The sequence below is a fragment of the Nerophis ophidion genome, linkage group LG19 (assembly GCF_033978795.1).
Source record: "Nerophis ophidion isolate RoL-2023_Sa linkage group LG19, RoL_Noph_v1.0, whole genome shotgun sequence".
Taxonomy (NCBI): domain Eukaryota; kingdom Metazoa; phylum Chordata; class Actinopteri; order Syngnathiformes; family Syngnathidae; genus Nerophis; species Nerophis ophidion.
Genome location: NC_084629.1, coordinates 34,203,865 through 34,218,049, shown reverse-complemented (window position 1 = coordinate 34,218,049; position 14,185 = coordinate 34,203,865). Strand labels below are relative to the sequence as shown.

Below are 14,185 nucleotides of genomic sequence, written 5' to 3'. Positions count from 1 at the left end.
GAAATGTGTTTGTCATTCTTGGTTGGTGTGGGTTCACAGTGTGGCGCATATTTGTAAAAGTGTTAAAATTGTTTTCTCCGCCCACCATCAGTGTGACCTGTATGGCTGTTGACCAAGTATGCAATGCATTTACTTGTGTGTGTGAAAAGCCGTAGATACAGTACAGCAATGACACGTCACAATTAACGGTGGCTATTTATCTGAAGCCTCCCGCGTCAACTAAAGGAGCATCGATGTTGCATCGTGTTCGCGAACTACGCTTCACTAATCTCTCTTCATTATCGTGGCCGCCTTGCTTGCCCCCGTCTCGGCTGCCAGAAAAAAATTACAAGCTGTCGCTGATGAGCTACAAGGTGCAACATGACCTCGCTTGGAGCTGCGTTACTGACCTCCTTGTTCCTCCCTCCACCTACAGACCACTAACCGTGCTCATATCTCAGCTCGCCAACCAAAAAAAAAAAAAAAAGTGACATCCCATTTAGAGTCTAACCCTGTGGAATCTTCTTGCTTTGCTGAAAACTCTTCTGTATTTAACTCAGTAGCCTAGTGGTTAGAGTGTCCGGCAGGTTATCTGTTCAAAGTCATACCAAAGACTATAAAAATGGGACCCATTACCTCCCTGCTTGGCACTCAGCATCTAAAGTTGGAATTGGGGGTTAAATCACCAAAAATAAAACCCGGGCGCGGCCACTACTGCTGCTCACTGCTCCCCTCACCTCCAAGGGGGTGATCAAGGATGATGGGTCAAATGTAGAGAAATAATTTCGCTACACCTAGTGTGTGTGTGACAATCATTGCCACTTTAACTTTAATATGATGTCGGTCCACCTTTTGCAGCTATTAACAACTCTTCTAGGAAGGCTGTCCACAAGGTTGCAAAGTGCGTTTATAGGAATTTCCCACCATTCTTCCACAAGCGCATTGGTGAGGTCACACACTGATGTTGCTGGCTCTCAGTCTCCGTTCTAATTCATCCCAAACGTTTTTCTATTGAGTTCAGGTCAGGACTCTGTGCAGGCCAGTCAAGTTCATCCACACCAGACTCTGTCATTCATGTCTTTGTGGACCCTGCTTTGGGCACTAGTGCACACAGTGTGTGTGTGGGTCCTGCCTACAGGGTGTTGGGATGCGTCTAGTGCAGTAGTTAGATGGAAGGTTGCTGCTGCTCACTGCTCCCCTTACCTCCCAGGGGGTGATCAAGGGTTATGGGTCCTTATTGCGAGGATTGTTCTTCCGGGATGCAATCTGACTTTTCCGGACAAGGGTAGCCGGTAGGAACATATTTAATTATTTACTAACATTTAACGAAGTACAAATAAAACAAAACACAACCCAAAGGTAAGCGTGCCGATCACACACTCAAGCTATGCCAAAAACTTAGAACATTAAACTATGGACATGAAAACAACTAACCAAACTATGAAGTAGAACAAACAAAACTTACTGTGGTATGAAACAAATAACTAGCAAAACTTTGAATCGGACATGGAAAGAGCAACATAAACTGTGGCATCGCATGAAAACAAGCATTAACTGCAATAAACTGAGCAATGTCGCCAGCCCGACTCCCTGGCGACGACAGGCTTAAATAATAGTCTCTTGATTAGAGACATGTGTGACTTGAACGCAAGAGGCAGGTGTCATGAAAACTAAAACAAACAAGGGTGCACAAAAATAGGAACTAACTGAGTCTTAATCTAACAGAAAATAACAAAAAACAGGATCCGGACCACGGATCATGACAGAAATAAAATGACTACTTCCACACTGCAAAAAGTCAGTGTTCAGAAACAAGAAAACAACGTACAAAAATGAGGGGTATTTTATTTGAACTAATCAAAATTATCTGCAAATAGAACAAGACGTTTTGGCTTGTCAAAACTTTCTAAAACAAGTAAATTAGCTAACCTCAATCAACCCCAAAAATACCTTAAAATAAGTATATTCTCACTAATAACAAGTGTACTTTTCTTGGTAGAAAAACACAAATATGAGACCTTTTTACTAAATATGTTGAAAAATATTCTTCAATGAAGTAAAATGGTAGTGCCATTATCTTGACATAATGATAAGCGCTTGGCATTACATTTTTTCGAACCAGCAAACTTATGCCAAAAACAGTCCGGCCCCCGGCCCAAAAAATGTTTTGTCATTTTGAAGAATTCATCTGGATGTGCATGAACTATTTCTGTTCAAAATTGGAATCGCACATGGGACGAGCAACATGAACTGTGGCATCGCATGAAAAGAGCATGAAACTATGGCATGAACCGAGCAATGTCGCCAGCCCGACTCACTTGCAGAGCACGTTGCTGGTTATAGGCACTGCAAAAACTGAAAACTAAGAAAGATGAAATATCTCAAATAAGGCTGATATTTGCTTATTTTCTGTCTGATAAGATCATTCTTCTCACTAAGCAGATTTTATATTAGAGTGGTTTACTTGTTTTAATATACCTATTTTAACCTCCCTCTTGTGTTAGCTTTATGTGACCATCTCTTATGTAAATGGGTCGGTTTTGACCCGTCTTAAATCAACTGTGAAATACACTAAAAACAATTATCTATCATCCAATTTGTTTCTCATCTCGTGGTTACCTTGTTAGGCTTTCTAATTCATGAAAATCTTGGTTTTAATATTTTCAGTGTGGGCCATTGGGTCTTTTTTTGTCAGTACACACCTCAATTTCAATTAAAAAATGGTAAAATTGGTAAGATTGGTAAAAATGGTAAAATTGGTAAAATGGTAAAATTAACCTCAAAAGAATGGTATACATAAATAAAAGCTTTTTGTGTTACCTGACTGTTACTGAGGGGTATTAGAACATAAAATATATTTGTTTTATTTTTATTTTTTCATTTCGACCTCACATGTCTGAACATGTTTGTTTTTGTACTGGATAAAAAGGTAAAATGAGAATCCCCAAAAGATCACATGATTGGTAGAGTTCAGTTTAGGCTCTAATTATTGCTTGATAATCTTATTTTTATAAACTGGGTCCAAACCGACCCTAACAACACCAAGGTCATAATTTCAACCAAAGCATTTCATAATTTTACTGCCAAAAAAAAAAAAAAAATTAATTTTGTTGAAATAGAGGTTCCTAACACAGTCAAAAGCCTTGATGAAAAATAAATAAATATCCATCCATCCATTTTCTACCGCTTATTCCCTTTTGGGGTCGATATGTGGTTGTTTTATGCATTTAAAAACTAAAACGGGTCGGTGACATATAATTTTGCTTGGTTCAAGTAAAATGCCCTTCGTTTTTTTATTTTTTTTAACTTTTTTTTTTAACACTGACTTTTTACAGTGTGTCAGTGAAAACTATGAATGACCTTGATTTTGACTGGGCACTGAAACTGGACTCTACACATGACTGGAAAATATTGATGAGTACATTAACAACCTGGACTATATGCAATAATTAGACTTTTGTCTTGGGTTACTAAAAATATACTCGATTTATTAACGCCTCTAATTAAATCGTTAAGAACTTACACATATCAGTTTTTATTTAAAGCCACTATGACATTTACACAGAGTATCCAGTATCTGTTTTCATCTTTATATACCCTTTTCTGCAAGGTGTGGAGGAATGCATAAGTCTATGTTTCAAGAGTTCTTCCTTTATTCATAGTAGTGTTTAAAGCAGCTGGTCCATCCATCCATCCATCATCTTCCGCTTATCCGAGGTCGGGTCGCGGGGGCAGCAGCCTAAGCAGGGAAGCCCAGACTTCCCTCTCCCCAGCCACTTTGTCCAGCTCTTCCCGGGGATCCCGAGGCGTTCCCAGGCCAGCCGGGAGACATAGTCTTCCCAACGTGTCCCCAGCCGGGAGACATAGTCTTCCCAACGTGTCCTGGGTCTTCCCCGTGGCCTCCTACCGGTTGGGTGTGCCCTAAACACCTCCCTAGGAAGGCGTTCGGGTGGCATCCTGACCAGATGCCCGAGCCACCTCATCTGGCTCCTCTCGATGTGGAGGAGCAGCGGCTTTACTTTTAGTTCCTCCCGGATGGCAGAGCTTCTCACCCTATCTCTAAGGGAGAGCCCCGCCACACGGCGGAGGAAACTCATTTCGGCCACTTGTACCCGTGATCTTATCCTTTCGGTCATGACCCAAAGCTCATGACCATAGGTGAGGATGGGAACGTAGATCGACCGGTAAATTGAGAGCTTTGCCTTCCAGCTCAGCTCCTTCTTCTCCACAACGGATCGATACAACGTCCGCATTACTGAAGACGCCGCACCGATCCGCCTGTCGGTCTCACGATCCACTCTTCCCCCACTCGTGAACAAGACTCCTAGGTACTTGAACTCCTCCACTTGAGGCAAGGTTTCCTCCCCAACCCGGAGATGGCACTCCACCCTTTTCCGGGCGAGAACCATGGACTCGGACATGGAGGTGCTGGTTCTCATTCCGGTCGCTTCACACTTGGCTGCGAACCGATCCAGTGAGAGCTGACGATCCCGGCCAGATGAAGCCATCAGGACCACATCATCTGCAAAAAGCAGAGACCTAATCCCGCGGCCACCAAACCGGAACCCCTCAACGCCTTGACTGCATCTAGAAATTCTGTCCATAAAAGTTATGACCAGAATCGGTGACAAAGGACAGCCTTGGCGGAGTCCAACCCTCACTGGAAACGTGGCCGACTTACTGCCAGCAGTGCGGACCAAGCTCTGGCACTGATCATACAGGGAGCGGACCGACACAATAAGACAGTCCGATACCCCATACTCTCTGAACACTCCCCACAGGACTTCCCGAGGGATATGGTCGAATGCCTTCTCCAAGTCCACAAAGCACATGTAGACTGGTTGGGCAAACTCCCATGCACCCTCAAGAACCCTGCCGAGAGTATAGACAATAGAGTATAAAGCAGCTGGTATTTTTTTTCATTTGTACTCTGTATGCTTGTCTTTCTTTGTCTGCAGATGTCTGTGTTTTGCCTTAGGAATTGCAATGTGGGAGTTGGAGTACTCCCCTTTTATCTTATCTCTATTAGAATAATGAGGCTGTATTCCTTTCTGGACAGAGTGGGGACTGTTTTCTTATTCAATAAGTTGTCTCTTCCCGTTTGATTTTCAGACCGCTTCGAAATGCGAATTAACGGACTGTAGGACTGGTCTCCTAAAGCTTTGGTAAAACTTGATAATATTCCTATTCTGTCCTGATGGTCCTTCTTACTCAGCATATATGTCATCTAAAGAACTTGGGATTGACCGGTGACTTTAATTCCCTGAGAGGGAAGACTGTTCAGACGCAACGAAGGCAATCCTGACACACACGGGTATCATAATATAGCAGCACTTTGTGTCTTTGGTCTATGCAGTGGAGTTGCAAAAAGACATCTCTTTGATAAAGTTTTGGCATATTAGCACACAAAAAGTGGAGCTTTACTGTAAAGCAGGAGTCTCAGACACGCGGCCCGTGGGCCAATTGCAGCCCAGAAGACGCAAGTTTTATATGAATGACGCTTGACAGCGTTGTGTGCGGAGCTGCAGTAATCTACCAATCCCGGCGTGGTATTTGGCTCTCGAGGGCCGAACCTTGACGTCACTTGCGTGATGCAAGCAGAGAAACGTTTTGCTGCTTTTCCACTAAACCAGCACACGCTCTTCCTTCCTCTCTCACTCGCCCGCCTGGCGGTGGTTTGGCTTCTCGCGGGAATATGTTCCACATTTATGCGGCAAAATCGTTGCTATAAAAAGTAGCACCCCTGCTAATGTAGCATCATTTGAAAAGTCACCCGCTAAAGATTGCTTGAAACTCCGCATTTTAACATCCCCTGCCGGTGCCACATCAAATAAATGCCGAAGCAACAATTTCCACATCAACAAGTATGAACAAAATAGTCAACACCAGAAGGAGATAACGTCCGTAGTAACCTACCACATAGCGAAGGACATACACTATTTTGATTTCCCTATTATGCAGCTCTTTTTTTTTTTAATATTTTGTGTGACATCATGCACAAAAGTGCACTTTATTTGTTTTAAACTATTGTAGTTGTGTTTTGTACAAAAAGCGCACTTTAATTTAGTGTTGTTTTGATTCGTCATCTTAGTGACATCATGCACAAAAGTGCACTAATAGCTTGTTTTGAAATGTCGCTGACAATCTTGCACTTTCTGTTTTGGAAATGACATGAATGTTTGTGCCACTGCTTAATAACTGTTTAATAAATGGCTAAGGCAGGGGTGTCAAACTCGAATACAGAGTGGGCCAAAATTTAAAACTGAACGAAGCCGCGGGCCGAGGTTGAACAAATTAATCCTTTAATAGGGACCCAAACAAGTTTTGCATTGAATATTGACCTAGCAAGGCTTATATAACTTTATAGTGACATGCAAAATCGATTTTTAAATAAAAACAATTAAAAAATATCAATGGCGTATCAAATACAATAAAAATACAAATTGAATGCCTCTTTTCGGCGGCGGGTTTGAGTTGGGGCGGGGTTTGGTGGTAGCGGGGGTGTATATTGTAGCATCTTGGAAGAGTTAGTGATGCAAGGGATTCTGGGTATTTGTTCGGTTGTGTTTATGTTGTGTTGCGGATGTTCTCCCGAAATGTGTTTGTCATTCTTGTTTGATGTGGGTTCACAGTGTGGCGTATATTTGTAACAGTGTTAAAGTTGTTTATACGGCCACCCTCAGTGTGAACTGTATGGCTGTTGACCAAGTATGCTTTGCATACACTTGTGTGTGTGTATGAGCCGCATATATTATGTGAGTGGGCCGGCACGCTGTTTGTATGGAGGAAAAGCGGACGTGAAATTCGGGAGGGGCACTGAACTTCGGGAGTCTCCCGGGAAAATCAGGAGGGTTGACGAGTATGAGTATTAGTGGGGAATGCGGTGTTACAGCCGCGGGCCAGCTCTAATGTTAATTTGATATTGCCTCAAGGGCCAAATGAAATTACACAGTGGGCCAAATTTGGCCTGCAGGCCAGAGTTTGACACCCATGGGCTAAGGCAACATTTGGAGATATATATGGTGTATCATGACCTGGCCTAAAAATATTGAGATATTAATAAAAGGCCATATCCCCCAGCCCTACATCAAAAACTGCAGCATTACCCAAAGGTAGACTGACTGAGTCTGCTCTGAGTGCCTGTTTCCTCGCCAAGTATTTGAGGTATCAAAACATCAAGCTCGGTATCCGTCCCTCCCTTCTTAGTATTTTACATAATACATGGATTTGTTCACTTCTGCTCTAGATGATGTGGTTTAGAACAGACCAGTTCTCATAGTCATCCTACTGGGTTGTGAGTTTTTCCTTGCCCTTATGTGGTCTCTGAACTAAGGATGCCGTTGTGGCTTGTGCAGCCCTTTGAGACACTTGTGATTTAGGGCTATATAAATAAACATTGATTGATTGATTCGGGTTCACATTGCATTATTACAAAAACCAGTGAAGTAAATGGTATATAAAAACAGAATATAAGGATTTGCAAATACTTTTCAACCTATAATCAATTGAATACACTGCAAAGTCTATTCAATTGGATTGTTATAGGCGCAAAGTTCAAAAGCCAACAACTGTGATGGTATGGGGGTGTATTCGTGCCCAAGGCATGGGTAACTTACACATCTGTGAAGGCACCATTAATGCTGAAAGGTACATACAGTTTTTGGAGCAACATATGTTGTCATCCAAGCAACGTTATCATGGACGCCCCTGCTTATTTCAGCAAGACAATGCCAAGTAAGATTCTGAATGTGTTACAACAGCGAGGCTTCGAAGTAAAAGAGAGCGGGCACTAGACTGGCCTGCCTGTAGTCCAGACCTGTCTCCCATCAAAAATGTTTGGCGCATTATGAAGCCTAAAATTCAACAAAGGAGACCTGATGGACAACTTAAGCTGGAAGTCAAGCCAGAATGGGAAAGAATTCCACCTGAAAAGCTTCAAAAATGTGTTTCCTCAGTTCCAGAACAGCTACTGAGTGTTGTTAAAAGGAAAGGCCATGTAACACAGTGGTAAAAATGCCCCTGTGCCAACTTTTTTGCAACGTGTTGCTATTAAATTCTTAGTTAATGATTATTTGCACAAAAAAATAAAAATAATTTCTCAGTTCAAACATTAAATATCTTGTCTTTGCAGTCTAGTCAATTGAATATAAGTTGAAAAAGATTAGCAAATCGTTGTATTCTGTTTTTATTTACCATTCATGTGGCATTAAACACGCTCACTGCGGCGATACAGATGATGTTGTTGGATTACCTTGTGCAAACTACCATGAATTGATTAACGTGGACCCTGACTTAAACAAGTTGAAAAACTTATTCGGGTGTTACCATTTAGTGGTCAATTGTACGGAATATGCACTGTACTGTGCAATCTACTAATAAAAGTATCAATCATTCAAACGACAAGTGTTTACCACCATTTTACCTTGCCTCCGTCGGCGTTATATTCCTTCTCGTTGACGTCGAGCAGGCGGGCCAGGCCAAAGTCGGTGATCTTGATGTGGTTGGGAGATTTCACCAGGACGTTGCGAGCCGCCAGATCCCTGTGGACCAGCCGGCGCTCCTCCAAATACATCATCCCCTGCAACACACATAAACACAAGCCAGGCTGACTCTTGTTCAACATCGCTGCCCTCGTCGGCGTAAACCACCGCCAAGACCCAATTAGGTCCTTCGTACTCTTGTAGTCGTCATTACTGCCATGCTGGTATTTTCCCTCTAAATTCCCATCAGTCAACAAAGGGACGGTGGAAAAGCCCTTTTCATTGTGAAACCGCAACGACAACAGGAATTTCAATTAAAACTGAATCCATGCGAACAGGAAACCCATTTTAAGGATTTTTATCTCATTAATAATCCAAAATCCTTCTTGCCTAACACTGTCCCGGCTAATGTGTTCATCAAAAACTATAATCTGCCTTGTAAAGGTTAACAACAAAAAATGCACTTGATATTCGCTACACTGCAAAAAATGAAATCTAAGTAAGATGAAATATCTCAAATAAAGGTGATATTTTCTTATTTTCTGTCTGATAAGACACTTCTCCTAACTAAGCAAATTTTATGTTAGAGTGTTTTACTTGTTTTAAGTGTTTTGGTCCTAAATGATTTCAGTAAAATATTACAGCTTGTTGCTGAGATTTCATGACTTATGTTGAGTAAAACGTGCTTGAAACGAGAATATCAACTGTTGCAAAGCTGTGTCGTCAACACTCACAAGTATAAAAGTACTTTTTTTTAAAGAAAGGATTTCTTATTTTAAGCATAAAAAAAAGAAAAATCATGATTTTCACACAATTGTGTCTCATAATTACAACTGATGACAGCCAAATGGACTTTGCTGTGTTGTTTTCAATTAAACAATACAACATAGGTACTAATATAGTAGTACAGTTGGCACAGTCCAGAAAACTGACAGTCAATATTTCAACATTTAACATGAGACATTTCTACAAATTTTGAAAAGAAGTAGTCAATGTACATTCAAAAACAATTATATATATATATATATATATATATATATATATATATATATATATATATATATATATATATATATATATATATATATATATATATGAACAAGGAAGTACACACAAACTCAAAAGTCCAAACAGCAAACGATCCGAGTAGTGGATCGCAACATGACCACCCCCTCAAGGGACAGATCCCAGATGTCCGACAAAACTATGTAGCCTTGTGCTCGCCTGGTACTGTAACGTCTTCGTGGCATCGTGATGCAAGTAGAGCTCTTCCTGGATGCAGTTCGGGCTCGGACACAGCGTACAGGTAAGATTTATTAAAACTAAAAAAAAGTCGCCATGGTGACAAATATATATATATATACATATATATATATATATATATATATATATATATATATATATATATATATATATATATATATATATATATATACATATTGCTCTTTTTATCTTTGGTATGAACATTATTATGTAAACTCAAAGTTGTATTTTTTTTTAAATTATTTGATCATGTTGTACTGCATTGTAATTTTTTCGTTTTGTGATTGTGTGATGTTTTTAAGCCCGGATACCAGGAAGAATAGTCTCCACAGCGGTGTAGACTAATGGTGATCCTTAATAAACTAAATAAACCATTACTAATAACATACATGTGTGGGAGAGCATAAACAACAAGCCGGGTGTGCTCATCGTGTCTCTTCAAGCAGAACAAAGGACAAAGATAGTGTTTTGAAAGGCGTTCGATTCTGCTTAAAAGGTGGAAAATATTCCTTTTAACAGTGCTAGATGTGGCCTCAAAACAAATGTTGTCTGAGTCATGAAATAAAACCTCCTACATACTCATAAAGACCTATAAATATTCACCATTTTCAGTGAGAAACCAAACAAAAATCTTTGAGGAAGAGTTTTCACAGCAGTGCCAATGTTTTAAACCAGGGGTGTCAAACTCAAATACAAAGTGGGCCAAAATGTAAAACTGAACAAAGTCGCGGGCCAAGGTTGAACGAATTAACCTTTTAATAGGGACCCAAACAAGTTTTGCATTGAATATTGAACAAGCAAGGCTTATATAACTTTATAGTGACATGCAAAATCCAGTTTTAAATAATAATAATAACAAAATATCAATGGAATATATATATATATATATATATATATATATATATTTATACATTTATATATGTATAAATGTATGTACGGTAAAATACCAGCGCAGACAGAGAGAGAACAGAGCTATCGAGAGTTTGAAGCTGTCTCCCAAATGTTTGCTCGTCTTCTCATGCTTTCGTCCACACAGCTGACTGAGCCTTGGTAGGAATCGAAACTGAAAGTTAACATGATGTGTGTGCCGAGCAAAGACACCTCCTCCGTCACTCACTTTTAAGGCTGGTATTATATGACACTATCGCCATCACAGTGGGTTTTAAGACTAAACTAAGAGGAGGAGTATTGCAGAAAGAGACTATTCCAGATTGTACCTAATGTCATGACTGGTTTTATTTATTGACTATTTTATTGATTATGGGACAAGCAGTAGAAGATGGATGGATGGTACTTTTTTGTCACTTATTGTTTGTCCTTGGTACACTTATGTGTATATTTTAGGAAATTGGTTATTTGTTGTATTTTAAAAAAAAAAAAAAAAAAAAAAAAAAAAATATATATATATATATATATATATATATATATAATTACATAACATGTAATGGTGGTTCTTTGGTCAAAATATGGCATATTTTTTGAAAAAAAAAAGAAATAATAATAATATATATATGTATATATATATATATATATATATATATATGTATATATATATATATATATATATATATATATATATATATATATATATATATACATATATATATATATATATATATATACATATATATATATATATATATATATATATATATATACTGTATATATATATATATATTTATATACTGTATATATATATATATATATATATATATACACAGGTGCTGGTCATATTATTAAAATATCATGAAAAAGTTGATTTATTTCATTAATTCCATTTAGAAAGTCAAACTTGTAGAATGTATACATTCATTCCAAACAGACTGATACATTTCAAGTGTTTTTTGCCAAAAAGGAGAGGATTATAGCTGACAAGCAATGAAAACCCTAAATTCAACATCCCAGAAAATCAGAATACGGTGAAAAGGTCAGATATTGAAGACACCTGGTGCCACACTCTAATTAGCTAACTAACTCAAAACACCTGGAAAAGCCTTTAAATGGTCTCTCGTTTTGATTCTGTATGACACACAATCATGGGGAAGACTGCTGACTTGACAACTGTCCAAAAGATGACCATTGATACTTTAAAGAAGGAGGGCAAGACACAAAAGGTCATTGCCAAAGAGGTTGGATGTTCCCAGAGCTCTGTGTCCAAGCACATTTATAGAGAGGCAAAGGGAAGACAAAGATGTGGTAGAAAAAAGTGTACAAGCACGAGGGATAACCGCGCCCTGGAGAGGATTGTCAAACAAAACCGATTCAAAAATTTGGGGGAGATCCACAAAGAGTGGACTGCAGCTGAAGTCACTGGTTCAAGAACCACCACGCACCGATGTATGCAAGATATTGGCTTCAGCTGTCGCATTCCTTGTGTAAAGCCACTCTTGAATAAGAGACAACGTCAAAAGCGTTTCGCCTGGGCTCAAGACAAAAAGGACTGGACTGCTGCTGAGTGCTCCAAAGTTGTGTTTTCAGATTAAAGTAAATTTTGTATCTCCTTTGGATATCACGGTCCCAGAGTCTGTAGGAAGACAGGAGAGGCACAGAATCCACGTTGCCTGAAGTTCAGTGTCAAATTTCCACAATGGGTAATGGTCTGGGGTGCCATGTCATCTGCTGGTGTTGGTCCACTGTGTTTCCTGAGGTCTAGGGTCAATGCAGCAGTCTACCAAGAAGTTTTAGAACACTTTATGCTGTCTGCCGCCGACCATTTTTATGGAGGTGAAGATTTCATTTTCCAACATGACTTGGCACCTGCACACAGTGCCAAATCTAACAGTACCTGCTTTAAGGACCATGGTATCCCTGTTCTTGATTGGTCTGCAAACTCACCTGACCTTAACCCCATAGAAAAGCTATGGGGTATTGTGAAGCGGAAGATGCCAGATGCCAGACCCAACAATGCTGAAGAGCTGAAGGCCACTATTAAAGCAACCTGGGCTCTCATAACACCTGAGGAGTGCAACAGACTGGTGGACTCCATGCCACGCTGTATTGCTGCAGCATTTCAGGGGAAAAGAGCTGCAACTAAGTATTGATTGTCGTACATGCTGAAACTTTCCATGTTCATACTTTTCAGTTGGCCCACATTTCTAAAAAATATTTGTTGGTACTAGTCGTAGCTAATATTCTAATTTTCTGAGATACTGAATTTGGGATTTTCAGTAATTGTCAGTACTAATCATCAAAATTTAAAGAAATGAACATTTCAAATATATCACTATGTGTGTAATGAATCTATATAATATGTAAGTTTCACGTTCTGAATATAATTACTGAAATAAATCAACTTTTTCATGATATTCGAATAATATGACCAACACCTGTATATGTATATATATATATATATATATATATATATATATATATATATATATCCTCTCTGAGCTGCCACCTTACCGTGGTAGAGGAGTTTGCATGTCCCAAAGATCCTAGTAGCTATGTTGTCCGGGGGCTCACCACCCATAGCAGGGGCCATAGAGGTCGGGTGCAATGTGAGCTAGGCGGCAGCCGAAGGCAGGGCACTTGGCGGTCTGATCCTCGGCTACATAAGGTCGCTCTTGGGTCGTGGAACATCACCTCACTGGCGGGGGAGGGGGAAGGAGCCTGAGCTAGTGCGCGAAGTAGAGAAATTCCGTCTGGATGTAGTCGGACTCACTTCGACGCACAGCAAGGGCTCTGGAACCACTTCTCTAGAAAAGGGCTGGACTCTGTTTCAATCTGGCGTGGCCGGCAGTGAGAGGCGACGGGCTGGGGTGGCAATTCTCGTTGCCCCCCGGCTCAAAGCCTGCACGTTGGAGTTCAAACCAGTGGACGAAAGGGTAGCCTCCCTCCGCCTTCGGGTGGGGGTACAGGTCCTGACTGTTGTTTGTGCTTACGCACGAAACTACAGTTCGGAGTACCCACCCATTTTGGGTACACCCGAGGGAGTACTGGAGAGTGCTCCCCCGGGTGATTCCCTTGTTCTGCTGGGGGACTATAACGCTCATGTTGGTAACGACAGTGAAACCTGGAGAGGCGTGATTGGGAAGAATGGCCGCCCGGATCCGAACCCGAGTGGTGTTTTGTTATTGGACTTTTGTGCTTGTCACAGTTTGTCCATAACAAACACCATTTTCAAACATAAGGGTGTCCATATGTGCACTTGGCACCAGGACACCCTAGGCCGCAGTTCCATGATCGACTTTGTAGTTGTGTCATCGGATTTGCGGCCTCATATTTTGGACACTCGGGTAAAGAGAGGGGCGGAGCTTTCTACCGATCACCACCTGGTGGTGAGTTGGCTGCGATGGTGGGGGAGGATGCCGGACAGGCTTGGCAGGCCCAAACGCATTGTGAGGGTTTGCTGGGAACGTCTGGCAGAGTATCCTGTCAGAGAAAGTTTCAATTCCCACCTCCGGAGGAACTTTGAACATGTCACGAGGGAGGTGCTGGACATTGAGTCCGAGTGGACCATGTTC

At 40.6% G+C, this 14,185-nt stretch overlaps 1 protein-coding gene across 2 annotated transcripts in view; it reads right to left on the bottom strand.

Moving 5' to 3' along the window:
* Positions 1 to 14,185, bottom strand: part of erbb4b (erb-b2 receptor tyrosine kinase 4b) — a 975,361-nt gene that overhangs the window by 49,530 nt on the left and 911,646 nt on the right. For both annotated transcript variants that reach the window (XM_061879863.1, XM_061879864.1), the window contains one exon: positions 8,402 to 8,557. In XM_061879863.1, the coding sequence (XP_061735847.1) occupies positions 8,402 to 8,557 (156 nt within the window). The remainder of the gene's footprint in view (positions 1 to 8,401; positions 8,558 to 14,185) is intronic.